We start from the raw sequence: 27,134 nt of genomic DNA on the forward strand, positions 1-27,134 counted from the left end.
GAGAGATTTGTGTCCGCCGCACTCCCATCTTCCCTGGGGAGACACCCCCGGCCCTTTCTCTGGCTCTCCACCCTTGTAGAGACAGCAGGGACATCTCAGGATTTGGATTCCTTGGTTTGCAACTCCCTAAGTGCGAGGCTGGGTTGGGTTCTGCTGCGGTTGGCTGGCGTTTGGCGCTCTCATCTAGCGCTTCCCTTTGAAATCTGCCCCCTCCTCCCCCCCCTTTTCTTTTCTTTTCTTTTCTTTTTTTTTTTTTTAAACCAGGTATGATGATGTCAAACGTGATGCTGATGCTACAGTTACAGACACGGCCCCTGCTGGCGCAGCCTCTCTGATTCTCTCTCCCTCTCCGCGTCCAGCGCTGGGCTTTTTCAGACAAGTGCATCTCCTAACCAGGTCACATTTCAGCCGCGACCCACTATCCGTCTGTCACCGGAGTCAGACCGCAGGAGGGCGGAGGAAGACGACGGCGTTTGCTTCGCCAACCGCGGGGTGGGAAGAAGGACATTAAAATCCTGCAGAAGTCAAGACCACCCCCCACCCACCTCCAGGTCGGACCCTGACCATGATGCGCGCCCCGGGCTGCGGGCGGCTGGTGCTGCCCCTGCTGCTCTTCGCCGCGGCCGCCCTGGCCGAAGGCGACGCCAAAGGGCTCAAGGAGGGCGAGACCCCCGGCAATTTCATGGAGGACGAGCAATGGCTGTCGTCCATCTCGCAGTACAGCGGCAAGATCAAGCACTGGAACCGCTTTCGAGACGTGAGTCTGCAGGGCCGCGAGGGCCAGGGGCGCGGGTTTGGGGAGGAAGGCTCGGAGCGGAGCCCCGGGCGCCGGGAGCGGTGGCGGCACGTCGCAGCCACCCGCCCCGCAGCCCAGCCAGCTGACCGCACCGAGAGTAAACAACGCGCACCCACCCGCTCCCGCCTGCCGTCGCCGGCCCAGCTCGGCGCCCCCTCCTTGAGACCACCCCCCCAGGCCCGGGACCCCAAGCCCTACAGCCGCCCCGGGCGAGTCCCGGGCAAGGAGTTGCTCCGGGGGCGCGCGCTCCAGACGCGGTCTCCACTGCAGGTCGGGCGCGGAGAGGGGCGCGGGATGCAAGTGGGGGTGCAGGGCGGGAGGGGTGGGGGCCCTGGCAGCGGCTGAACCCCCGACCGGCTCCCCTCCTTTTTGGTGGAAAAAAAAAAAGAGGCCCCAGGCCTGCCCCCAGCTGGGTGGATGCCGCAGGCTCCACATACGGGGCACTGCAGAACGGGCAGGTCTGGGTGCGGCCCGCGGGTAGGTAGCATCGTCTTGAGCGAGTGCCCTCTATTCCCACCTTGGGCTTTGGGGGAGGGAGGACAGAAGGGGACAGAGCCCTTGGCTGGAGCTTTGAGTTGGGGATGGGGGGAGGTGTCCTAGCAGTCCTCATTAGGCGACATGGTGAAAGGCGTGTCCATGATTGGGGGCAGGCGACGGCAGTGAAAATAGCCGTGTCCACTAGAGCCAGATCTGGGGTCCCCGTGCAGAGTGGCGCGAGCTCATGGAGGTTGGTTTTCCAAGAGCAACCTTTCGTGGGGGAGCCGGGCCCAGAGAAGGCAGAAGCTCCGATCCAGAGGAAAGACTCCGCAGCCCGGTGGGCTTGAAAAGCAGAAGGGAAAGCCCAGGAGCTGGGTCTGCGGTCCCTTTGGGGACAGGGACGCCTGCCCGAACCCTGGCCTTGGGCCGAACCTAGCCTAGTGGGGGTTGGGGAGGCGGCTGCGGACTAGCCGGGCTTGCTGCAGCACTTTGTTTACGAGCACCTGTAGATCAGAGGGGAAACCGGAGGCTGAGTTCCCAGAAGGGGGAAGTAGGAGCTGGGGGCGGGGGGCGGGTAACAGAGGGCGTGGCTGGAACCCAGAGAAGGGGGCCGGGTGTGAGGTGGAGGATGGGCCCGGATGCGGATGCACTGGAGGAGAAGAATGCTGGTCCTGGCCACCTAGTGCTTTCAGATGCCTGCCAGTTCCCAGAAAGCCTCTAATAGGACTCCAGTTCTCACTTTTCATTTGCCAAGTTCCCTCATCAGGCCCACCTGGTACAACACTGGCCACACCGTGACCTTTCTCATCTTCTCTTAAATTGTGTGCATCCAGAAGTTCCTTAGAAATGTGTTTAAAACACACATACTTCATATGCTCTCCAGCCAAATGATGGGAAAAGGCAGAGATATGAATCTTTTTGTTATCGTGAGACAAGTGACAGTTTCTCTTCAAAGTCTAACTGGTAGGTGGTAATTCATCAGAAAGGATCGCATGCAGCCAAGTCATCTGGGGCAGAGGGGCCTGGGCCCCAGAGTAGGCAGTTTGCCCCACCCACGGCTGGTCCACCGAGGGAGGCAGGAGTCCCTGTAAGGCCTTTTCCGAGGCCCCTGCAGGCCCAGCACAGATTAGCTGCAGTCTCCTGCCGCTGCCTGGGAAGCAGCCCGACCAGAGCAGCGAGGGGGCGGCAGCAGGCTGGTCCATCCCAAATCCATGTGTCACTGGTCCAGGCCTCCCTCTGACTAACTGGCTGTTTGATCTTCCAAAGTGAGACTGGTGAAGGTCAGGGGGAAAAGAAATGCTTATCAGAACGGTAAAGGTTTAAAAATAAAGATGCCTCCCCATCTCCCTTTCTCCACCTGCTTCCAATAGCCAACTCTGTAGGTGAGGATAAATAACTGACTGCTTGACCCCCTGGCACAAGGCTGCCCACCTGTCTCCCTGCATTGGTGCCAGTCATTTCCTCCTTCCTCCCATTGTTTATCAGAAGAAAGGCACCAGATTATAAATTCTGCAGGGCCTGACCCCATAGGATTCATGGAAAGCTTTAGGGCATGTATTAATTTGGGTGGCCTCAGGCTTTTATAGGGCAGATGTCCTCTAAAACCCCATTTAAGGTAGCTTTGGCTGCAGGAAGACAGGGTCAGGGAGAGAGGAGGCCAGGGAAGGCTGGGCAGGAGGGTCTGGCTCTGGGGATCCATTGGCAGCTTTGGCAGAAGGGCAGGAGGCTGCTAGCTCAGAGCCACTGCATTGCACAACTCTAGAGGTGCCACAATGTGATGGTGCCCCCTGGAGTTGTGCGGTGCTCACACTGTCTACAGGGACTCTGCCAGTACTTCTCATCCCTCCTCTGTTAGTAGACGCCCCACTTACTACTCTAAAGCCCGAAGGCCCTCTAGTTGGGCACAGTAGCATAGGGCTTTATATACATTTCATCAGGCTAGCTTTCTTGAAAATATGTTCCTTGGATCCTCAAAGGGGAGATGGACGTTCTTTTGAACCTCTAAGGTGCTGCCAGGTTGCACCAGAACCTTGTTCATAACCACAAAATGGCGCAGGCCCCCAGTTTGCCTGAGTAGAAGGGAGGCAAGAGGAGTGGAATGTTCTTGGGGCATAGGATAGAGGAGTCACTACTGTAGGTTAGGGGCATGTCTCATTAAATGGTGCAGACTGAATTGAGGGGGGGAGATTGAGGGCATCATGTGGAAGAGGTCAGGAGGACGAAGAAGAGGAAGAAAGCATGGGCAGGTGCTCCAACCTGGAATTGGTCTGAGCTGGTTAGGGGGTGTTGAGTTTAGCATTCTTTCTCTGAGCACTAGGATTATAGGGAGGCAGGATTTACCAGCAGAGTAATCCTCCCCTCCAGTGGGTGCAGGGTTGTGCATCCTGTGCCGGGGTAGATTTCCTCTAATGCCCAGTGCCTCATGCCAGGGAGGAGAGAATTTCATGCCAGAGGAGAGGGGGAGGTTGTGATCTAGCTGTGCCCTCCCCTGGGCAGGCCTGGGCTTTTCAGAGGCCTGCTCCCCGGCGCTATTATCTCTGGCTTCACTCCCTGCAGAACCGGGTGGGACTTGACTGCAGGTCTTCAGAACAGAGCATCCAGGGCCTCGTAGATAAAGACGGGCATGTGAGAGGAGCCAGGCCCATTACACAGCATTCTTCCGGGCAGGCTCCAAAGAGCCGGGCGAGGCAGCAGTGAATGTTCTTTTTCTTCTTGGCTCTTCTTCCCTACTTTGTACTCCACTTCCATTAAACTTTCATGAGATTGACGGGCGTCTCGCACGGTGCCTGGCCCCCAGGAGGCACGCAGTTAACGTACGTTGAATCACTGATGGCAGTGAGCGCTGGCTTACAGCTGCTGGTCCCTGCAGTAAACACGTGACATGCATCGTCTCTCATGCCCCTCAACCACCCTATTTATCATTTTGTCATGATCCATGCATTCTGCGGTTGAAGAAACGAAGGCACAAGGAAGTTAAGTAACATACTGCAGGGCCGAATAGCTAGAAAGTGGCCAAACTGGGGTTTGAATCCAGGTCATCTGGTTCAACTCTGCTTTTCAGGGCACTCGAGGCCTAACCCTTAGGGACAAATGGGAAGGAAGAGTCTACCCTGAAGAACAAAGTCTACCCCAGCTTGTGCCCTTGGAGCCTCAAGGTTGCCCTGGGCTGGAGCAGTACCTCTTAGGAAGGTGGGCCAAGGCCCTCAGTGTCTTCAGCAGCCCGCCACCAGGCTGCTCCCCACCCCTTGCCCTAGCGACACCCCGAAGGCAGTTCTCTACCCAGGAGAGGCAAGAGTGCAGTGTGCTGGGAGAGCCCTGGCCTGGGAGCTGGAAGGCCTGGGTGCGGGTTTGGGCTCTGCCACTGGCTGGCCACATGATGCCAGGTACGTCGCCTTCCCTCTCCGGTGGGCAAGGAGACCAAAACCGATGCGTCAGCATGGGAGGCCTTTTGTCACAGGGCTGGAGGGCATCCGTTTCAGGCAGGACTCCCCAGCCCCAAGCCCCCACAGAAAGCTACCCGATGGACCATCATCTCTGGGGCTAGCCCCCACTGCGCCTCAATCTCCATGAGAAAGACATTGATGTGTGTTCACTCATTCCCTGCAGGTCTGAGCACCTCCCCTGCACGAGGGTCTTCACCTTGATCCTGGGGGCTGGCCGGGGAGAGTAGTGCCTGCTGGCTACTCATGACTCTCAGATTTTTATGATCACCAAGTAAGCCAGTAACAAGGTTTAGCCACAGAGGGGCTCCCTTCTCCCTGCCCCTCCCCTGTCCCCATACCACACACCCAAACCAATGCAAGTGTGGGAATGAGTGGCACAGATGTTTGTAAGTGTGGATGCGTGAGAAGAACCCCAAACTGGGTCAGAATGAATTCCATAATTGGGGCTTGGGGATGGGAAGGTGAGTCCTCCCCTGGCATCCTCCTCCATTCTGATTTTGAATCCTCTCCCATTTGGAGGGTCTGGCATCTCCCAGAGCCGTGTCAGCATGGTGAGGGACTCTTGAACACCCAGCAGGGCTCCAGCCTTGGGAAGAGAGGGAGGGAAGAGCACTCTTTACCTGGAGAGGCTGTTGTGTGGTCCTCTCACCTTCCAGGCAGGCTGAAGAGGGTGGAAGATCAACACCACCCCCTCCCATTCTCCAGCAGGTCAGAGGCTGTCTGGAAGACTGGAAGAGCTCTAGCCTACCCCATGCCCCAAGGGCCCTGGGAGAACACTCAGCTTGTCTTCCTCATGAGAGGACAGAACTGGCTGTGTGACCTTGTGAGAGCCACTTCACGTTTCTGGCCCTTGATTGTCCCAGGGGCTTAATTGGCTGGCTAAACAGAAGCCTCTACAGAGCCCTTAGCGTTCTATGACTGCAGGAAGATGGTACTAGAGCCGGTCCACAGCCTCTTCACCCGCAGATATACCCCCCCACCCCTTCCACAAGCTGGGCAGCGGGCAGCACCAAATCAGGATAGGGTATATATTAGCCGGAGACAGGGAATGCTGAGGAATGGGTCCAATGGCATCTTGGGGCAAACACCAGGAGATCGTTATCCTACCCTGCATAGGTTTCCCTGCAGGTATAACATGGTCTTCTGTGGGCGTGGATGCACCACTGTAGCTCACTAGGCCCAGCTGCGGGAGGTAGGGTGATGTGGTTCTGGAAATGGGACAGCCTCTTAGCTCCTAAGGGCTCAACCAGCGTTCATTTGCAGGTATAACCCCCTCCCCAGGGTTCCTGCGGTATTTATTGGTCAGAAAGTCATTTGGCACACGTTAGTGCTGCCTCGTAGCCTCACTTACACTTGTACTTGTATCTGAAGAGTGCTCTGACTGGTATTTTAATGTGTGCTTATCACTTTCCTCCCATAGTTAAGCCCCTGAGGGCAGGACCTGGGGAGAGACTACTTGTGTACCTTAGCTCCCTGTCCTTGGAGCATTGCACAGGCTGTGTGTGCACACTGTAGGCGCTCAAGATAAATGCATGCATTATGGAATGTGCCAGAAGGGATCTCAACTAACTCGTCCTGTGATCTGGGGAGATCTCTTCCTCTTTCTGGATGCTGAAATGTGGAGACAGTCAAACTAGAACCCTGGCACCCTGACTCTCCAGTGATTCATTTGTAGGATAAGGGAGTGAATGACATCTTGAAGGAAGGTTGTCCCCTCGCTGTCCTTCTGCCCCTGTGTCTGTGGGCCTGGGCCTGGCTGCAGCCAGCTTCCCCCTTTCTGCCTCCCACTCATCCTCAATATGCCTGCGGAGCAATCCATCCACCCATCAGGCCTGGGAATAGGTAAGCACAGGACTCCCGCAGGTGGAGAACGGATTCCCCAAGGCAGGGCATCCTGCCCCTCAACTCCCTTCATCATCAGAAAAGAGGTCAAGGCTTCACTCAGCTGGCAGGCCAAGCCAGGCGTGGCCAGTGTCTTACCCCTGCCTGAATGCAACCCCCTGGCTCGTGTTCCCTTGCACAGGCTGGAGCACATAGAAGAGTCTGAACTTACTCAGGTTCTTTCCCCCCTATCCTCAGAGTTCTCGGTTTGCAAGAGCTGGGAGAGTAGAACCGTGCAGCCTCAGCGGCACTAAGCCCCTACCTTTTCCAGATGGAGATGCAGACCCAGAGAAGTGCAGGCACCCGAGAACCCTTCTCCCTTCTCAGCCCAGGATTCTTTCCCCGCACCATGCCTGTGTTTCCGCAGAGGTTTAAATCCTTAATCTGGGCTTTAAATCCTGCCTCCCCACTCATGTTCCAGAAGGGAAAACAAGGTCTTAAGGCAACTCAGAATAGAATTTCAGGCCCCATCTCCCTGTTCTCTGCCCTTTATGGCCCCCTGAGGCTGCTGCTTAGAACCAGAAACCCAGGGAGGGTGGAGAGGAGGATGGCTGAGATGCCCCGAGTAGCCCGCGGAATGGGGGCATTGCTGCTTGCATACCTGAGGCCAGGGGGAGCCAATGGCATGCTGGGAGTGATAAGCACATTTTTGCCCTCCAAGGAAATTCCTCCAAGGGGTGGGGTGGGGGGGGGAGACTGAGAGTCTCCCAGATGCCTGTCTCCTTCTGTTTGTGCAGGCCTAACCCAGAGCGTCTGCCACCCCCTCCCAGAGGGGGACAAATATTTAACGACTGCCCCTGTTTTCACGTCCTCCACACGGCGGCCACTGCCTCCTCAAGGTGCCTTCCGCCTGGGTGTGTGACGGAGGTGTCAGTCCTCAGCGGAGAAGGAGCCTAGATGGCCCCCATTTGGCCCCTCCCCATTCCTTTCTGGGCTCCTCACTCCATGCTCCTCTGGCTGTTTGCAGGGAGGGACGAGAGAGGCCCCAGCCACAAGTGCCCCCACTCCTGGTCCTTCTCCAGGGGCCTGGGCTCCATCGGAGGCTCCCTCGCCTGAGAAATGAGGCAAAAATAATGCCGGGCACAGGGCCTTTCAGAGGTTGAGAGAGGCCTGGCCCATTTCCATTGTTAGAGGTTCTTGATCTAGTAAAAAAGGAAGAAATGCCATAGCAAGATTGCAAAAGTTGTGCCCTGTTGAAAGTCTCACGATGAACATCTAGTCCTGTTGGTGTGCCTCTGTCTCATTTGGTGACAATGTCAGAAGTCTATACTGGAGGGCCCTGATGACCCTGAGACCCCAGAGTGCCTCTGGCCCATCCCTCCCTGAGGCTCCCACCGTGTGCGCCAAAGAACCCAGGCTTCAGTGGTCCAGTTTTGTGGCTTTTGAAAGTCTAGAGCTTCATAGTTCATCTAGTCCTCTGAGACATTGCGCTGGGTACCTCCACAGCTCAGGGAGGAAGGCAAGGGAGTCAGCCCGTTTCACAGATGAGGAAGTGGGGCCCGGGGGTCCGGCCAGGGCAGTACTGGAGCCTGCAGACTTGCTGGCAGAGGCAAGGCCAAACGGGGACCCCATGCCCTGATTCCGGACAGTGAGTCTCCCCATCACACTGTGATGCAAAGAGGCAGCGGGATTTGCCCAGGTGCTCTTAGTCCAATCAATCAGGGCCTTGAGGGGCTGCTCTTCTTTGGCTACAATCACTGCAGGGTCCCATCCTCCTCAGCAGATGGAGAGGCTGGGAGAGATTGGGTTAATTCAAGCTGTGAAGTGAGCCGGTGATTTGGGTGCTAATTAAAATGACAGGAAGTAAACAGCGCTTGGAAACACCCAGCATGTGCCCCCTAAGCCCTGCTAGGCCTGCGCACTTGCCACCATCTCTCCCCCAGCTTGGCACAGTGGGCCCCGTCTCCATGGCAACCGTGCTGAGCCACAGAGATCAAAGCAGGAGATGGGTGAGCTCCAAACCAGCCAAATCAGGGGCTTAGGAAGGGGTTTCTGGGAAGCGCCTGGAGAAGGCAGTGTCCAGGTGTCTTTCCCCCCCCATAGCCAGCCCCTCCTCTGGCTCCAGGACACTCTGCTGAGGGCTTGGAGCAGAGCTGGTGTGGTGGGCAGAACCACCCCAAGCTGGGATCAGACCTCTGGGTCCAGCCCCTGGCCTGGGATTTTCCTCATCCACTAAAGTTTATGGGTTTATGGAGTAGCCCGGAGCCCTGGTTAGGGACACAGATTCTGGAATCACAGTTCTGGGGGTGCTGATACTCTTCTGCTGTGCAATTGACATGTGATCCTGCGTAAGTCACTTCACGTCTCCAAGCCTCGGTGTTATCATCTGAGAAGTGGGGATAACAATAGTAATTTTCTCTTGGGGTTGTTGTAGAGAGTACTGGAGCCAATGAATATAAAGTGCTCAGCACAATGCCTGCCACATGGTAATTGCTGAAAAGATGTTGGCTGTTATCAGTAGTATTTTTACTGTGGGCTAGGTGCTGGGAATAGACGGATGAATTTTATAGGGTGTCTGCCCTCCAGGAACTGGCTGTCTCAATCGGGCGAAGCAGCAGCATTGCGTGACGTAAGTGGGACAATCGGCCTGAAGGAAAGCTGGGCTTGGGGCTGCGTTAGGGAAGATGATGCCCGAGCTGGGTTTTGAAAGATGAATAGAAGTCCTGGAGCTGGATGCAGATACACATCCCGCATGAGGAAGAAGGCTGTGCTGAGGTCTGGCCATGCTGAAGCCTCTACTGGAAGGACATGGGGCTGGCATAGCCAGGAACAGATCGGGAGAAGATGGACTTTCTTCTGTAGGTGACAGGGTACCAGTGAGGGTTTTTTTTTTTTTTTTAAGATTTTATTTATTTATTTGACAGAGAGAGAGATAGAGAGCACAAGCAGGGGGAGCAGCAGAGAGAGGAAAAAGCAGGCTCCCCGCCGAGCAGGGAGCCCGATGCGGGACTCAATCCCAGGACCCTGGGATCATGACCTGAGCTGAAGGCAGACACTTAACCGATTGAGCCACCCAGGTGCGCCAGTGAGGGTTTTTAAATATAACATTTATTGTAGTTTTTCCCCTTCATTAGAAAGTAAAATGTGTTCACTGGGGCACCTGGCTGGCTTGGTCGGTAGAGCATGATACTCTTGATCTTGGAGTTGTGAGTTCAAGCCCCGCGTTGGGCCTAGAGCTTACTTAAAATTTTTTTTAAAAATATAAAAATTAAAAAAAAAAAAGAAAGTAGGGCGCCTGAGTGGCTCAGTTGGTTAAGCGACTGCCTTCGGCTCAGGTCATGATCCTGGAGTCCCGGGATCGAGTCCCGCATCGGGCTTCCTGCTCAGCAGGGAGTCTGCCTCTCCCTCTGACCCTCCCCCCTCTCATGGGCTCTCTCTCTCTCTCTCTCATTCTTTCTCTCAAATAAGTAAATAAAATCTTAAAAAAAATAAAAAGTAAAACATGTTCACACTTTAGAAAATTTGGAGAATTGGAAAAAGGCAGAAAGATGTAAAAATTCTCTGTGTTTCTATCCCCCGGAGGAAATCACCATTAACATTTTGGTATGAATCCTTTGTACCTACTAACCTTTAAGATTTTTTTCAAAAATGAGAGTGAAGTATATTCAGTGAAGGGTTTTAAGGTCGGGATTGTGTCTGGAAGGATCCCTGCAGCTGCAGCGGTGTGGAGGACAAAAGACAGGGAGACCCCCGGGGACATCACAGACTTGAGGCCCTCGCTGGTAAGGCGGGAGGGGGAGGGGACCTGATGGGGGGAGGGCCGGTCGGGGAGAGCTGGGTGGGGTGGACAGGATGTGGGGATGATAAGGGCAGCCTTGGCCTCACTCTTGTCAGCTTGGAGAGGGTGCTGTGATGAGCTCTCCAGGGGAGAAGGCCGGGAGCCCGGGTTCCAGTGAGTCAGCCTGTGGCTTGCACACTGAGCATCTGCTTTGTGTGAGAGGGAGGGAGTAGCTGCTCTTTTTCCTCCCCGAGGCCCCATGGTAGAGGTGACGATGCCAGAAGAGATGAGAGCATTTGAGACCTAAGATGCAGAGCCGGCAGGACCCCGCCCCTGAGAGCAGGCCGGGACCCATGGGAGCTCTGGCAGCTCTATCCCCGGAAGGTGCCATTGGGCTCAGGTGGCTCTGGGCAACAGGCAGTTGAAACGCTCTGCAGGTGATTCTACTGTGCAGCCATTGCTGAGATCCACATGGCACCGAGGAGGGCTCTCCAGCCCGAGGACGCAGAGTGAGCCAGGCTGAGAGCGGTCTTTGGGTGCAGATTGCTCCCCACCCCTTCTGCACCCCCTTCTCAGTGCAAGACTGTTCCTCTCTGAGTGAGAGCGTCCTTTGCTATGCAGGCCAGGTCAGCCAAGGAATCCTGGCTCGGCTCTTCATCTGTCTTCTGACCCTTGGCCAGGTGCTCTGCCTTTCTGGGCCTCAGTTTCCTCCTTTTCTATGGGGTTGATCCTACTGGTCCTGCCTGCTTCACTGCAGGACCACTGTGTGGAGCACCGCTGGGCGCAGGAGGTGGTCATGGCGGCTGAAACCAACCAGGTAAAAGAGATGTGCTCTTTCTTTGCCCAGAAATGTAGCTCTCAGCCCAGGACCCACCTTCCCTCTGGCCTGGCCCTCGCTCCAGAGCACTGGATGTGGGCTTTTCCGAATCCTTGTTTCTCAGGGGAGGACATGATCGATGGCCAGCAGAGCGCGGACAGAACCAGGCCCCCTGTTTCCTGAGAAGACCCTAGTGCCTTTATGGGACCATTTGTCACAACTGCTAATAAGCCCACTCGGGTGCCATAAATAGACACCATGGCACTGAAAGGCATTATTCACACTTGCCAACGAACACCTCCTTTTCAGCTTATAGATGGTGCCTGCCCACACCCGACCTCAGGGGCTCCTAAATGTGTCCCTGGGCTCTGCCCCCATGCTGCCCACAGGACCTCGTCACCCTTCTCCGAGGGACACCTCAAGGGCGGGTCTCCTCACACCGCGCTGGTCTCTGCTGTCCCTGGGGCGGGGAGCGGGGAGCTCTGCCTTTCCACATGCAGGGGCTTTGCATGGGGCCTCTCCCTGCCCATTTCCTACTCCTCCACCAAGAGTCCTTGGTCTCTTCTTCTGCTATAACAGCTTTTATTAGGTGAGGGCTTTCTGGACACCAGGCACCCCTGAGACAGCACCTTTAATCTCCGAGGAGTTTCAGGAGATAGGTGCTGAGTTCCTAAAGGTCAAGGTGCTTGCCCAAGGTGTGCTGGGAAGGGGAGTGTGGGCACTGTGTGACCCCGGGCCCTCTCTTTTCCTTACCGTCCTCTCTGGCTGGCTGTTCCCACTCTCCTGGGAGCAAGGGCTGCTCGGACACGTCAGGGGCTGGGGTGGTGGTGGGGGGAAGGCCCGGGCAGAGTGAAGGGTTAGCAGAGAGAGAAAGAGGAGATGGACGAAGAGATGCACAGAAACACACACGAAAGCAAGACAGGGAGGGCAGAGCTGGTGCAGCGAGCCCCTTGTGGGGAGAGGTCTGCTGCTCTGTCTGCCCTCCTCTTCCACCCCAGCCCTGCCTCACCCTCTCTCTCTCTGTGGAAGAGACAAGAAGACCAAGCCTGAGGGAGGGCCTTGGCCCCCAAGTGTGAAAACTGGGGGCTGCTCACAGAAGTGGGCTTTGTTAACCTCATTTCTGGATAAAAACCATCTGGCATGGGGTGAGCTGCCTCGAGTGTCCTTGTTTCCTACGCACACCCAGTGTGTACAGTTCCTCACACGTGCATGCATATGGACACGTGCTCACAGATGGGACTTGCACACCTGCACATCTACGTGCCTTAGAACATGTGCCCATGGGTGTGCATGTGTGCACCTGGGGCCCTCACGAATGCACACACAAGGGTACACTCGTGGCCACGGCGTGCTCTACCTGGGTGTGATGCCCACTGCCTGCTTGTTCCTGGCCCCTTCCTGGCCTTTGCCCAGGAGGCCGTGTTGATAAAGGCCCTTGTCCCTGCCTGTTCCTCTGATGCTTGTCAACTTCCAGGGGAGATGTCAGTGGCCCTGTAGCCCTTGGGCTTTCAAAGCACTTGTCGATGCCCTCCTTTATGTCTGGCCCCCTCCCACTCCCACCCCCACTCCACAGTGTGGCCTCTGCCTCGCTTCCCTGCACAGCCCTGATCCTTGGGTGGCTGGGACTTAGGATGAAGGGCGCAGCTGCACGGGGCTCCTCATGGCCCTTGACCCCCTGGCTCCTGGAGCCCCATGCAGAGGAGGCCGGCAGCTGGCTCCTTGGCACGGCCAGATTGCAGTCCCGAGAGGCCATCCCCCAGCCTGCCTGGTGGAGCTTCCACCTGGAGCGCCCTGGGAGCTGTATGCTGGTTGTCAGCAGCCGCCTCTGCCCCATGAGGGCTAGTGGGGAAACCAGAGGGGGCTGGGGATTTGGTGCCAGGGAGCTAGGCTGGGTGTGAGCTGCTCTGCCTCTGGCCGCGGCGGGGTCGTGGGCCCCGGGGAGGCCCCTGTGGCTGGAGCAGGACAAGCAGGTGTCTCCGGGTGACTTAGGTCTCGGAGACTGTGTGTTGTGGCCAAAAGGGAGGTCTGTGCTGGGCGTCTGGAGACCGGGGTTCTGAGACACTGGGATCTGGGGTGGGTCACCTCCTGCCTCTGGGCTGTCTGACCTCTCCCGCACACACAGGGGGCTGGGCCAGATGATCTCTGAGGGCTTTCCTGGGATCCTCTGAATCTGAGGATTTGCAGCTGGACCATGGGAGCCGCGGAAACCAGCGACATTGGGAGGAACCACGGCCCCCCTTTCTCTCAGTGCACTGTCCGGCCCCTACAGCAAAGTCAGACCTTGAGTGAACGACAGTCCCCGTGCAGTGGAAGAGAGCCCCCCGCCCTCGCTGCACTCACAGGGCGGCCGGTGGTGGGGGAGGGGACTGCCAAGAGAGGCACCCTGGCAGAGGGGGAGGGACGTTTCTGGGACACTTAAGGCCCAGGTGTGAGAACCACTGTTCCCAGGCAGCATGGGTCCCTTAGACATCTGTCCTAATGGTCGGGCCAGGGCAATGGAGAGATGGGACCTCGCCCTCTCAAAGTCATGCGCCTCACCTCCCCGTGCTCCTAGAGCCAGCCCTGAGTGGGCCCAGGCCTTAAGCTCCCTGTAGTGAAGACACAGGAGTACTGTCGTCCAGTGGGAGGCCATAGAGCTTAGAGGACCACAGCAATCAGAGAGCATTGCCCAGTGCCTGTGGTCACGTGATGGGGCCTGCGGAGCGCTGGGACCACATGGGCTGAGGGTGGGCGTCACACTAAAATCCCCATCTCCTTCTCCCCTCCTGCTCCATTTCCTGTGGCCTGCTGCTGCTGCCTGATCCTCAGGAGGTGGAGGTGAGTACTGCCGGGGGGGCCCCACACCCCACCCTTCTCTCTTCTCCTTCTCCCTGACTTCTTCCCTGCAGCACTCAGTATGGGATGGAGGGGTAAGGAACATGTGGGCAAGGCTGGAATAAGGATTTAGGGGGATAGAGTTCTGGGGGGGCTGCGGGCAGAGCTTGGGGTGCCAGGGGTCATCTGGGCAGCGGCTGGGGTGACGGCAGTTAGCACGTGGGAGCAGGTCCAGCCCTCCTCCCTCCTGGCCCTGGAGCTGAGCCTCGGCCCCAGGATCTAACTCTCAGCCCTTCCCTTCTTCCTCGCCGCCCTGTCCTTCCTTAGGATGACTACATCAAGAGCTGGGAGGACAATCAGCAAGGAGACGAAGGTAACGTGCCCCTCCCGGGTGAGGGACTATGACTGACACCCGTGAACCCTTGAGACCCGCCAAGGGCACGTGCCAACCATGGCCTTGGGGGCTCTGTGGGAGCCGGGCCCTGATGGGAGTGGGGCTTCTGGAGCCGAGGAGCTTTGGTTCTCAGGGCTACTGCAGAGAGGAGCTTCTCGGCTCAGCAGGGGGGCTGGGGGCTTCCTGGGCTCTCTGGCACTGATTTTCGGGTGACCTGTGTTCTGGCCCTGTGTCCCAGCAGCCCTGGACACCACCAAGGACCCCTGCCAGAAGGTGAAGTGCAGCCGTCACAAGGTGTGCATCGCCCAGGGCTACCAGCGGGCCATGTGCATCAGCCGCAAGAAGCTGGAGCACAGGTGAGGGCCTTGGGGAGTGGGGGGTTCTGGGGGCATTGCTTAAATAGCAAGGGCTTGCCTGATCGTCTCCTATGTGGCAGTGACCTGTTGCTGCAAAATGACCTACCCTGAAACTTTGTGCTTAAGACAACAGATGTATTATCTCACTCAGTTTCTGAGGGTCAGGAATCTAGAAGTGGTTCTGTTGGATGGTTCTGGCTCAGGGTCTGCCATGAGGTTACAGTCAAGGTGCTGTCCGGGGCTGCGTCATCTGAAGGCTGGATTGCTGTTGGTTCTAGTCATAGACCTCGCTCCATAGGGATGCTTGAGTGTCCTCACAGCATGGTAGCTGGCCTCCCCTCAGCGAGGCATCCAAAGGAGAGAGAGAACAAGGAGGAAGCCACAATGGCACTTATGATCTAGTCTCAGAAATCATACGTTATTACTTCTGCCACTTCTCTTTGTTAAGAGCGAGTCTCTAGGGGAAGGGAATTACACTCCCTCTGTTGGAGGGAGGAGTGTCAAAGAATCTGTAGACATAGTCTAAGACCACCACACTATGTGAGATCCATCACCAAGCAGTGTGGGACTCAGGGAAAGGCATCTCTCCTCTCTGGGACTCCAGTGTCCATATCCGTAAGACAAATAGGTTGGCCCAGATAGTTGGAGATTCTCTCCAGCTCTGACGTGCAACGACTTAATGAAATATTTAAGGTTGTAGCTCCTGAGGCTTGCAGAGGAGGGAAAGGACAAGACCTGCCAGGATCCAGACCCCTGGAAAGGGTCTCATTTCCCTCCCCTCTCTCCAGGAATCCAGGTTTCTATGTGAACTCTTGGTGAATAACTCAAAGCCAAACACCTTTGGCTGCCAAACAGAATGAGTCTCTGGGCCAGATACAGCCCATGGGCCGTCAGTTTGCAACCTCTGATTTGGTGTGACCCCTTATGCAAGGTGCGGCTCCTTTTTAAGTCTTGCAGTCAGACCCGGAGTTGCTGCCTGAAGGCCCTGCTGGACTCGGTAACCACAGGAGAGGGGTAGCTGGGGGTCTGCACCCTGCCCAGTTGGCTCCATCCGCCCTTAGGAGCCGGAGGAGGGTCTGGCTAGGGCTGATGGGGAGGTTGGGCAGGGGCAGGGAGGAGGCTGCCGGTGCTATAGGTCACCAGGGCCAGCTTCCTGTTGGAGCCACTCTCTTGAACCTTCCCTTTGTGTCTCCCTCTCTCATTTTTGCCTCCACCCCCCCATGCCCTCCCCATCCCTGTCTTCCTGTAGGATCAAGCAGCCTGCCCCGAAACTCCCTGGAAACAAAGAGACCATCTGCAAACCCTGTCACATGGCCCCGCTCGCCTCAGTCTGTGGCTCCGATGGCCACACTTACAGCTCGGTGGTGAGGAGCTCTGGCCCCAGGTGGGGGGTGGGATGGGGGGCTGGGTTGGCACCCGAAGCCAGGCGGGGGAGAGAGGACAACGAACCAGGGCCTCCAGGGGGCTCCCAGTGCTGACACAGGCCAGGTGTCCTCGGTCAGTGCATGCGGTGTGGCCGACCATAGAAGGGATACCTGAGCCCTGGGCTGGGGCTGTCTGAGAGTCGGAGCCAGACCCTGCCCCTGGCCTGATACAGGTGCAGGTGGGCAGTGGGTCTTGAAAGATACAGGTTGGCAGGTAACTGCGAGTCAGAGCAAGTGAGGTAAGTCAAGAAAGTACCCAGGGCTCTGGAAGGAAGGAGCCATGTCATCCATTTGTCGGGGTTGGGGGTTGATGGATGGAGCTTTCCACAGGCAGATTTCCACCCAGAGGGGATGGTGTTTACCAGCAAGCACCAGGCATTCTGGGGCAGGAGAAAATAATCCTTCATGAGACAACCATGTGGGAGGGAATGGTGGTTGGCGGGGGAGTGAATCCCTACCTTATAGGCTTGTTATGAAAGTTAAGTGAGACATTCGGGAAAGCATTTTATAAACTCTAAAGGACCATAGAAATGCAGGTGCTAATTGTGAATGCTTCTGCTAGCCACCAGGGGTTGGGGGTTGCTTGGTTTTTGGAGGGCACTGTTAGCTAGGGTTGGCTTCTAGGGCTTAGGAACCCTTTCGGGGTGACATGCAGATTTATGAGTCACAGAGTCACAGGCTGTGGGCAAGGGGGAAGTTCACCGGGAGGGGAGAGAGACTGCGCCAGAGGCGCAGTGTGGCTCGGTCGTTAGTCTGCCTTCGGCTCGGGTCATGATCCCAGGGTCCTGGGATCGAGTCCCGCATCAGGTTCCCTGCTCAGCGGGGAGTCTGCTTCTCGCTCTCCCACTCCCCCTGCTTGTGTTCCCTCTCTCGTTCTATCTTTCTCTGTCAAATAAATAAATAAAATCTTAAAAAAAAAAAAAAGAAGAAGCAGCAGCAGCTGCACTGGGGAGGCAGGAGGGAGAGGGAGGAGGAGAAGAGGGCTGTCACACGGCCCCAGGGCAGAGCAAGATTTGGGCAGGAAGCTGTGTTCTGAGGGTCACAGAGCTGTCCTTCGGGGAGGTAGAGGTCATCAGGAGGTCTGGCTTCCATCCCAGCCCCTTGGCCTTGGGCAAGTCCCTGGGCCTCTCTGAGCTTCCGTGTTCTCTGCTGAGCTGCCAGGGACCAAGGGAGATACTATTAAACACTACGACCCCTTCTCATTAGCTGTCATCCCACGGGGATGAACCAGACAGGACCAGGGAAGACACTTTAAGGGCGAGGAGTGGATGAGACCCTCTCCGAGGCCGGCTGCTGCAAACAGCTGTGGCAGAGGGTTTTTAGTAAAGGCACGGAGTTAGCAGGCGTGAGCAGAGAGCCAGCGGCTGTTGTCCAGAGAGCTGGGCGGAGCCCGTTGGAGGTAACCGTGGAAAGACCACTGAGGGAGGGGCCCGCAGCCAGTTCCCTGGGGACCGAGGGACTGTGGTAAGAAGGAAGATAGGCCAGAGGGCCAGGAGGCAGCTCAATAGGGGAGGTGGGTGGGTGGGGGTAAGGGCATGGGGGAGCCTAGTGTCCCGGGCAAGGTAAATGTGCAGAGACGTTAAGCTGGTGCAGACCAGGGTTCATGGGAGCCCCTGAATCCCTGGGAACCCCTTTCCAGGCCTGCTGTCCCCCCAACACTATGTACCTTCGGCCCCCCCAGAGGTACCTGCTGTCCCTCCCGTCAGATGTGGCTGCCTGGTAGGCTCGAAGTACCCCAGCTACAAGTAGCCATGGGTGAGCCCCACCCCAATCACACAACCCAACCTTTCTCCTCATGCAGTGCAAGCTGGAGCAGCAGGCCTGCCTGAGCAGCAAGCAGCTGACCGTGAGATGTGAGGGCCCCTGCCCCTGCCCCACAGAGCAGGCCTCCCCCTCCACCACCGACAGCAAGCCAGGTAATGCTGGTGCTGGGCCCCAGCCAGGCTGGGGGAGCCCTCCCGGCCAACATCTCCCGGAGTGCCTCCTTCAGGGCTCTGGGATGCTAAGAGAGGTTCACAGAGCAGGAAGGGAGAAGTGGTAAAAACAAGGACGGGCCCGAGGACCCGTGGGGCTGGAGGGCTTGGGCCTCAGGTACAGGGAGCATGCGCTGTGTGGTTTTAGTGCTAGGGGCTGCGGGGGGAGGAAGATGGGAGAGGATGGGAGGGGGCCTTTGATTTCTCATTCCCCTTCCCTCCTGACCACTGCCCAGGGTCTGGCCTGTAGGGCAGCATCCCAAGCTGAGACCATGCTGTGCTTAACCCCACCTTCACCCACACCCCTTTCTCCCCATTCTGCTGCCGACTGTAGAGACCTGCACAGGTCAAGACCTGGCTGACCTGGGGGACCGGCTGCGGGACTGGTTCCAACTTCTTCATGAGAACGCCAAGCAAAATGGCTCGGCCGGCGGTGGGGCCAACCTGGCCAGTGGTACAGAAGCTGCTTGCTCTGCCTGGGTGGAGGGAGGGCAATGGGGCGACAGGTGTGCCCTGAGCCAGCCTGCCTTGTGTTCCCTCCTGCCGCACCCTGGCAGGTCTCATTTCCCTCCCCTCTCCCCAGGAATCCAGGGCCTCGAAAAGGGCCTAAACCCTGGAACAACAAGAAGGCTTCAACTAGACAGGAGGGGTTTGGGTTAGCTATTGGAAGAACTTCTACAAGTGGGTGGAAGGAGCTTAAACCCTAAAATGGGTAGCCAAGAGAAGGCAAGAAATTATCTTCCCTAAAGGGCTTTCCAAACAGGGTTTTGAATGGCTTAGGTGCAGTCCTGTGTAGAGGCAGAGGGACCAACCTTCGGCCGTTCTTGAGTTACATTCTGAGCTGCCCTGACCCTGACCCTGAACAGACAGAGAGGTGGAGGGATGGGGGGACAGATGGATGGAGTGGTTTACCTTGAGTGTGCCTGAACCTGGCCTTCTCCTCAGGGCTGGACAAGAGCCTGGGGGCCAGCTGCAAGGACTCCATTGGCTGGATGTTCTCCAAGCTGGACACCAGTGCTGACCTCTTCCTGGACCAGACCGAGCTGGCTGCCATCAACCTGGACAAGTATGAGGTCTGCATCCGCCCTTTCTTCAATTCCTGCGACACCTACAAGGACGGCCGTGTCTCCACTGCTGAGTGGTGCTTCTGCTTCTGGAGGGAGAGTGAGTGTGGCCCCTGGCTGGCCCCTGGTCCCACCGCAGACCACCGGCCCCGCCCCCACTTTGCCCACCCCCACCCCCGCCCCCAGCTCACCTGCTTCCTGCCCTCTCCAGTGCTTCATCTGTTGGAGCCTAGGAAAACCAGCACTTTAACTCCATTCCTTGGCAAGCTCCTCAGTGATCCAGATTTTGTGGGTCCTGAAGCATATGCACGTTGGGAAAGTTAAAACTATAAATGTGACATTTCTAGGGTCCCTTGGGGCCTTGGAGAGGGCTGCTGGGTCCTACAGCTCTGAAGCTCTCTTGGCTTCTCAAGGATTCCACTTCTGGGCACATCTCACATGATTTACCCCAAATCTGTGATCATCAGCCTTAGAGATAGGACATCATTTGCTAGCTTTCTATATCCTGAACCAGAGCTGGGTACGTGCTCGGAGACCATCCGGGCCGGGCGGCAACCATCGTCAGTGGGGAAACTGAGGTTCCCGGGGGTCAGCTGGCCAGCCGGCCTGGAGGTAGGGGAGGCCCTGGTGCTCTGCCTCAGGGGTCCTGCCTGGTTCCTGCCGCCGCCGTGTGGTGGAGGCGGCACAGCCTCCGCGGCCTGAGGCCCAGCCTTCCACAAGGCCTCCACCAGAGGCTGGTTCGGGACGTGGGGCAAGGCGCTGAATCTTTCCAAGTTTGGTTTCTTCATCCCATTTGGGAGATACCACCTGTGTGGGAGACTGTTGTGAGGGTGAACGGAGAAAATCTGGGTGCAGAGCACCATGTCAACCACAAATCCATCTGCCGGCATGTGGTGTCTAGGTCACTTTTAGGGACCCCGCCTGCCCCGCCTTCTGGCACTTTCACCTTCCAGGTCTTTGGAGCTCATTCTGTCCCTTCTGTACAGCAGCCAACTTGGGCAGGAGGCTGGGGACTGATCTCATTTTACCGTCAGCCAGGCCTCTCGCTGGGAAGGGCTAGGGACTTCTCACGGCGACAGGCTAGTTAGATTTGACTGTAATTACATCTGGGCGGCTGCTGCTTTTTTTTTTTCTTTTTTTTAAGTAGGCTCCATGCCCAGCGTGGAGCCCAACACAGGGCGCGAACTCATGACCCTGAGATCAAGACCTGAGCTGAGACCAAGAGTTGGATGTTTAACCGACGGAGCCACCCAGGCGCCCCTCTTTTTGAGCTTCTGTCTATCCTTCCCTCTGGTCTTATGTTTCCCCTTGGGTCTCTCCGCTGGGGAATCTGTGCACTCCACCTCCTCTTCTGGATCCTGGGCCCTCATCCCATGAATCCCCAACATCTCAGGGAGCCCTGGGCTTCTTGGGGCACCCCAGCCCATGCCACAGCCATGGAAAGGCCTCCCCCAGTTGGAGCTTTTTTTTTTTTTTTATCTTGCAGAGCCCCTGTGTCAATTTTTGGGAACTCGGAGGGATCCGTGCATCCCACTACCACTGTGGGGCTTCCCCAAATCAAAGCCTGGGTGTTTTCATCGTGCAGAGCCTCCTGCCTGGGCTTCCAAGCCTTGGGGGCCACTCTGTGAGTCTGACCAGCACTGTGGGATGGCCCCCATCAGAGGCTGCTTCTCTCCCCGCAGAGCCTCCCTGCCTGGTGGAGTTGGAGCGCATCCAGATCCAGGAGGCTTCCAAGAAGAAGCCAGGTGAGGGGGCTGGCTGGGCTGGGCTTGGAGGAGGCAGGGGAGGGGTGCCACAGGGTCCCCCTGAGGCCTGGAGACTCCAACCCCGGGGCATTATGGAAGACGCTGAACCCAGAGGGGGCTGTGGCCTAGGAAGACGGGAAAGGGAACTCCCTTCCTGCTCTTATCCTCATGGTAAGACAGGATCTCCCAAGCAGCCGCTTAATAAGTGCGTTTCAAGTGCTCATCCACTCTGCGGCTGGAGGAGGGGATAACGGAAGGTTCCTAGAACCGTCCATTCAGTTCACTTCAGTAGGGAGGTACGTGCAAAAATCAGGTGAGTGCCCTCCGTAGCAGATGTTCATGTCTGCAGTAAATACTTGAGCGTCAGCCCCAGAGGGAACTGTAGACCCGGCCCAGGTCGGAACTGATGGGCAAGACAGACTGGTCCCTGGTCTCAGAAAGCACACAGGCTACTTGGGAAAACACAACACAGAGGTTGACACACCAAAAAGACAGAACCACCCACGGTGGCTTGTGTCCGTATAGTGCTGAGGGAGAACACCGTGGGTAGAAGTTAGCCTGCACGTGTGCGAAGGCCTCTTGGGGGACCTGGTGTTCAAAGGAAGACCTGAGAGATGAGAAGGAGCCCGCCAAGGGCGGGAGGAAGCTCGAGGTTCTTGGGAAACAGAAAGGAAGGGCCCACATGGCTGGGTCATGGTGGCTGAGGGGGCAGAGGGCCACAAGGCAGATCCCATGGGGCCTCGTGGTGACTTGAGAACAGCTTGGTATTTAACTGGGCCCACACAATGCCGGAACCGCCCCACAGAGCCTTGTTGACTGAGAGCCCGGTGGCCTTCGGGGATGGGTGTTAGTGCTCCTTCCACCAGGAAGCCACGCTCGTCCCTCCTGGAGGCAGTCCTCTCAGGTCTGTGTTCCCTGAGCGTGCTCACTGGGCCTCAGGGTGCCCATCCTGTAGTGCCCGGACTGTCATTTCGACGTGTGTCTCACCCGCCTCCCTGCAGGGGCGGAGTCTCTGTCTGCTCTCCGAAGAAGTCTGTCGGGTGGGCGGAGGGGCCGCAGTTCCAGGGCCTGAGGGAGAGCTGGTGGGCCCTGAGGCTGAGAGGAGAGGCCCGGGCATTGCTGAGAGCCAACAGCCCGGCCACAGGATCAGCTGCAGGAGCGAGGGTGTTGAGCACTGTGACATCAGGGAGGCAGCTTTTCCCGGCTCCAGTCGGTCGAGCCAGAGGAGATGCTCATGCCCAGCCCTGGACATCTGGGCTTGTCGGGTGACTGGTACCTGGGCTGGCTGCGCTCTGGTGGGGTCTGGACCCTTGCTTGTGCCCCAGGCTCCAGGGCCACCTCTCCGAAGAGCTCACGCCCCAAGGCGCCTGCTTTGACCCTGCTGGTTCCTGTCGCATTCAGGAAGCTTCATCCCGAGCTGTGATGAGGACGGCTACTACCGGAAGATGCAGTGTGACCAGAGCAGGGGTGACTGCTGGTGCGTGGACCAGCTGGGCCTGGAGCTGACAGGCACCCGCACGCACGGCAGCCCCGACTGCGGTAAGGGCCCGGCGGCAGCATGGGCGCCCCCCCCCCCCGCAACCCCGTGACCTGCCCTGGGAGGGCTCGTGGGGGGGCCTGGCTGGGTGCTCCCTGCTGGCAGGGGGGAGAGGCAGCCCCCGGGGTCCTAACCTGCCCCTCGGCTTGTTCCCCTCACAGACGACCTCGTGGGCTTCTCAGGGGACTTTGGGAGTGGTGTCGGCTGGGAGGATGAGGAGGAGAAGGAGACAGAGGAAGCAGGCGAGGAGGCTGAGGAGGAGGAGGGCGAGGCAGGCGAGGCGGACGACGGAGGCTATATCTGGTAGATGGCCCTCGGGGAGGCGTGGCAGGCCAGGGTGCCGGTGGCCGGGGGGGACGGGCCGGCAGAGACCGGGACAGAAGCAGCCAACTTACGCATGGGTCCGGAACATACAGCTGGAAGGACCCTGGCTCCAGCGGGGAGGACTGGGTGTGTGAGTGTGCGTGGCACGCGTGCGGCCTCCATGGCCAGGACGTGTGAACGTGTGTGCGTGTGGCATGCGCTGACAAATGTGTCCTTGGTCCACGCTGCTCCAAAGACCTCCTTGTTGTTTGCTTTCCATTTATTGTTGGTTTTAAAGTGCACACATCCACACACATACGCCCACCACAAGGTCAAAACTGACGAAATGAGATGCCCCCTGCCATGTCCCCAAGCCCCTTCCAAGCCTGTCCCGACACCCTTGGGTTGCCCTGACTGGGGTTTCTTGTCTTGATTGCTCCTCCTTGCTTCCAGCCCTGCTTCCTACTGCCTTTGTCTGCCCTCTCCCACCCCCCTTTTTAGGTGTCCCCATTGCAGAGAGGAGGGAAGGCAGGGAGCTGCCTGCTGGCTGGGGTCCTCCTGGAGCCGGGCCAGTGTGGCTGGGACACCTTCACCAGCCTCTGATGACATGGGCTGGGACACCCACTGCAGTGAGCCCTTACCCTGTGCTGGACTCCCCAGCACCAGAGAAACTCTGCTTTCCTAACCCAAGCCCGCGTGAGCAAGGGTGGCAGAAGCTGAGAGGCTGGGGGAGGGGAAGGCCTGGCCGCCAAGCTGCTGGGGTGGAGCAGAGGGAGGAGGAAGAAGAGTGCAGATCTGGCAGGAGCTCTTGGGAGTGGAGGCTGCGTAGCCCTAGAGTGCCAGACCCTTGAACAGCCTGTCCCCTTCCTGTGGGCCTCAGGTGGGGGCCTGGTCTGAGCTGGTCCCTTGGAGGCAGTGGGCGGTGGTTATGCAGGTGGGTTCTGCCTGGCTTTGTGGGGCTCCTGCACTGCGCTTGTCCCCCTGGCCCTCCTGGGAGCCTGAGGATGAGGCAGCAGGTGAAGACACTGGGTCTTAGCCAGGTGTGTGGGTGGGTGGGGGTGGGGGGGGGGGGGGTGGGGGTGGGCATCCACCTCCTCTCCCATCCGGACCAATGGGAAGCTTGTCCCTGAGATGTGGGGAGGGAGAAGCAGTGAAAAACTCCACCTCCCGTGATCTTTCTCCATCTCTCTTCCAGAGGGCGACACCAGGCCCATTTCCATCCCCCTCCCCTGCCAGCGCCAGGACCTTCCCTCTGACCCCTCCGAGGGTCCCCTGAGGCTGCTCTAGTGGAGGGGCTTCTCCAGGCTCGAAGTGTTCAGGAGTTGTGAAGTCAGAGGAGACAGGACTGGGGCCACACCTCCCTGTTCCCCCAAATCTCCTTACCAGCTGGGAGCCAGGATGGATGAGACCGGGCCACATGTTTTGGGTTTCTTTTTGTTTTCTTTCCTAATCTGTCCCCTTCTCCCTGTTGAAGCAAATTCCTTAACACTTTGGGTGAAGAATTTCTAACCTGGACCTGGGCCTCTGCTGCCCTTCTGTGTGTGGTGAGTGCAGTGTGTGTGTGTGTGTGTGTGTGTGTGTGTGTGTGTGTGTGTGTGCGCGCGGCAGTATGTGTGTGAATGTGTGTGAGAGCCTGGGGGCCACCCCCCCGCCCCGGGGGCCTGGGGTGTGAGGAGTGTGGCTGTGTGGGGGCCCCCGGGGCGAGGCTCCCTGGACAAGGCTCCAGCCTGTCCCTCCCCGGCTTCTGCAGCATCCGCTAAGTCTGTTGGACCTTATGGAAGAACCTCACCCTGTCTGCCCCTTTGACTGCACCCCGGAGTCAACATCTTCCCAGTCCTGTCCTGGGGAAAACAGCGAAACCGCAGCTAGCCCCATGAGCCACTTCTCATCCCGCAGCACAGGTTAGGGTGTCGCTTTTCATCCCGCAGCACAGGTTAGGGTGTCACGCTGTCCCAGACCCCCCACTCATGTCTCTCCCCCCCCCCCCCCCGCCCATGGCCCTCCCTGCCCTCCCACCTCCTCCCTCTGGCCCTGGCTCAGTTCAGGGAACCGCCCTCTGCTCCCTGAACAGCCGCCCCTCTGAGCTACTTGAAGCTTCCCGCTCTCGCTAGGATTGGAGTCTGTCTGTCTCTTCCCTCTGCCCCAGCTGAGGCTTCTAGAACTGTCACTGGGAGCGGCTGTTGAGGAGGCTGGGGCGTTCCGGGGTGGGGAGGGGGCAGGGAGGAAGGGGCACCCCTCTCTCACTGTTGCCCTCCCCTCCTGGGGGCACAAGCTCTCTCTGTGTCTCTGGGTCTTCTGGTTGTGCACGTTTCTTATGACCTTGTAAATATGTTGTAGAAAGAAAGCAAAAGGCGTTGAATTAGACCCTGGTGGGACTCAGGGGTCCAGCCTTGCCCTGTCTCTGAAGCCCCCACCCTGCTTTTCACCCCACTCTCTGAGACTGAGCCCCCCCGCCCCCAGAGCTAGGACAAAGCATCTTGTTCCCAGGGGGCTGACAGCCTCTAAGTGACTTCTTGTCAGACAAGCTGCAGGCTTTCTCGTGAGCAGGGTTGCAGGCTGGGCCTTCCTTGGCTCATCGGATTCATGCCCTTGACCAAGCTGCCTGCCACCCAGCTCCTGCCATGTCCCTCTACATGGATATCCTCTCTCCCCTGGTTTAGGCAGGCAGTGGAATTAGGGCTCTGTTGAAAAGAGCTCAACCAAATTTGAAGAGCAGTTTCTTGCCTGGCTCCGGAGCTGCCCATGGCCGCCCCAGGCCTCCTCACCCACGGGTGCTGGGAGAGATGGGTATGTCTAAGATGGCGGAGTTGGAGTTGGAGAGAACAAATGTGCCTTGAGAGACCACTCAGAGGGTTCAGGGTGATGGGGAAGGAGGCACGGCATTCGAGCTCAGGAAGGAGGAAGAGGAAGGTGAAGTTGATGAGGGCATCAGGGGGCATCATGACGGCCCCCTCTTGTCCAACTGGTGCTGTGACTGCAGGTGGTCAGTGGTCACACTTCCTTCCCCACACCGGCCCACCTGGGGTTAGTGGCCACCTGTGCGCCTTTCATGAGCTCTGTCTGCTTCCAACTTCACCTCTGAGTGGGTGGGACCCACATGGGAACCCTCCATTTCACCAAAGCCTCACCGCAGCCCTTGGGGAGGACAAATGGCTATTCTGCTGACACCTGGCGCCATCATTGTGAGGCTGTGGGCTGGCGGGGGTCAAAGGGAAGAGACACTGGGGGTACAAAAGGAGACTCGAGACATCCCGAGGAAGTCCCAAGCAGAGCAAACTGCTTTATAGCCTGAAGCCTACTTAAATTGTGTGATGTGCAATAACTGAGCTTAGAGTTAAGAATTGTGTTCAAGTGCTTGGATTTCCGTCTGTATATTTCAGTGCTGAAATCGTATCTTTCAGTAATTTTAGATGTCTTAAAAAAATCGAAAAACAAAGTGTTAGACCGTGTATGTGCATTGATGGGCACTCAAGCGTCCCGTGAGTCACCCCACCCTCTCCCTTTCCCTTGGGCCCCCAGCCCCTCAGCCCTAGCCCCCCCTCCACTTGGGGACCCTGCCTCGTGTTGTCTTTATCTGCCTATTACTCAGCCTAAGGAAACAAGTACACTCCACACATGCATAAAGGAAGTCAAATGTTATTTTTAAGAAAACAGAAAATAAAAACTTTATAAACACCAGCCCCTGGCGATGTTCTGAATACTCTTTCCCTTGGTGTCATCTTTTACAAAAATGACATCCTCAGATGTGCTCCCAGCTACAGACACATGGTCAGCATTCTCCCCCTATGCACCTTCCTATGTGAGAGCCCCGGGGGGGGGGGTTGGGGGGGCTGATCTGAGGGGAGAACCAAGAGCAACTTAGAAGGATTTTTGGTATTATTACCAATCTACGTGCAGTCTGTATTTGTATATACGCCAGTGAACACACCTATACTGCGGAGCGGAGATCAGTTTATGTCCTGCTTTTCCCATTTAACTTACTATGAACCTTTCCCCACGTTATTAAAATCATTGGAAGACATGACTTTAATAGGTGCATAGTATTCCATGATGTGGATGTACTTAGTGAATTTAATAATTTTCCTATTTTTGGACATTTATATTGCTCCCAATTTCTTAGCACTCTCAACTTTAGCCCTAGGACTTTGCGCATCATGACCTTCGGCAAATCATCTGGCAGAGGGAGAGAAGAACTCACCTCACAAGGATTACTTTTTATAACCTGTGGAAGTGCTTTCTAGACAGTGAAAGCCCTGTGTGATGTCAAGTTCGCCCCCTCCGCCCTTGCCAGATCATAGCCAGGGCCGGCTCTGCCCGTCTGGCTAGAACATATCCTAAGGAAAGGGATCCCTACCTTCTGGGGTGGCTTTCTGCCCCTCCTTGTTTCCCACA

The 27,134-nt window shown here is 57.3% G+C and overlaps 1 protein-coding gene across 1 annotated transcript; it reads left to right on the plus strand.

Moving 5' to 3' along the window:
* Nucleotides 1-272: 272 nt before the first annotated feature.
* On the plus strand, nt 273-26,420 carry SPOCK2 (SPARC (osteonectin), cwcv and kazal like domains proteoglycan 2). Its single transcript, XM_025850333.2, has 11 exons — nt 273-757; nt 13,941-13,949; nt 14,274-14,319; nt 14,582-14,696; nt 15,946-16,060; nt 17,922-18,036; nt 18,428-18,547; nt 19,039-19,257; nt 20,840-20,902; nt 22,304-22,441; nt 22,601-26,420. Exons 1-11 carry the CDS (start codon nt 566-568, stop codon nt 22,744-22,746), a joined length of 1,278 nt encoding a protein of 425 aa, XP_025706118.1. The 5' UTR covers nt 273-565; the 3' UTR covers nt 22,747-26,420.
* Nucleotides 26,421-27,134: the final 714 nt, after the last annotated feature.

This window comes from Callorhinus ursinus, unplaced genomic scaffold, assembly GCF_003265705.2.
Source record: "Callorhinus ursinus isolate GAN/ISIS: 27379988/994484 unplaced genomic scaffold, GSC_fseal_2.0 scaffold31, whole genome shotgun sequence".
Taxonomy (NCBI): Eukaryota; Metazoa; Chordata; class Mammalia; order Carnivora; family Otariidae; genus Callorhinus; species Callorhinus ursinus.

Coding starts and splice junctions, on each gene's coding strand:
- SPOCK2 (XM_025850333.2), top strand. CDS start 566: ATGATGCGCGCCCCGGGCTGCGGGCGGCTGGTGCTGCCCCTGCTGCTC. Junction 18,037..18,427: donor CACCACCGACAGCAAGCCAG/GTAATGCTGGTG, acceptor TGCCGACTGTAG/AGACCTGCACAGGTCAAGAC. Junction 22,442..22,600: donor GCACGGCAGCCCCGACTGCG/GTAAGGGCCCGG, acceptor TTCCCCTCACAG/ACGACCTCGTGGGCTTCTCA.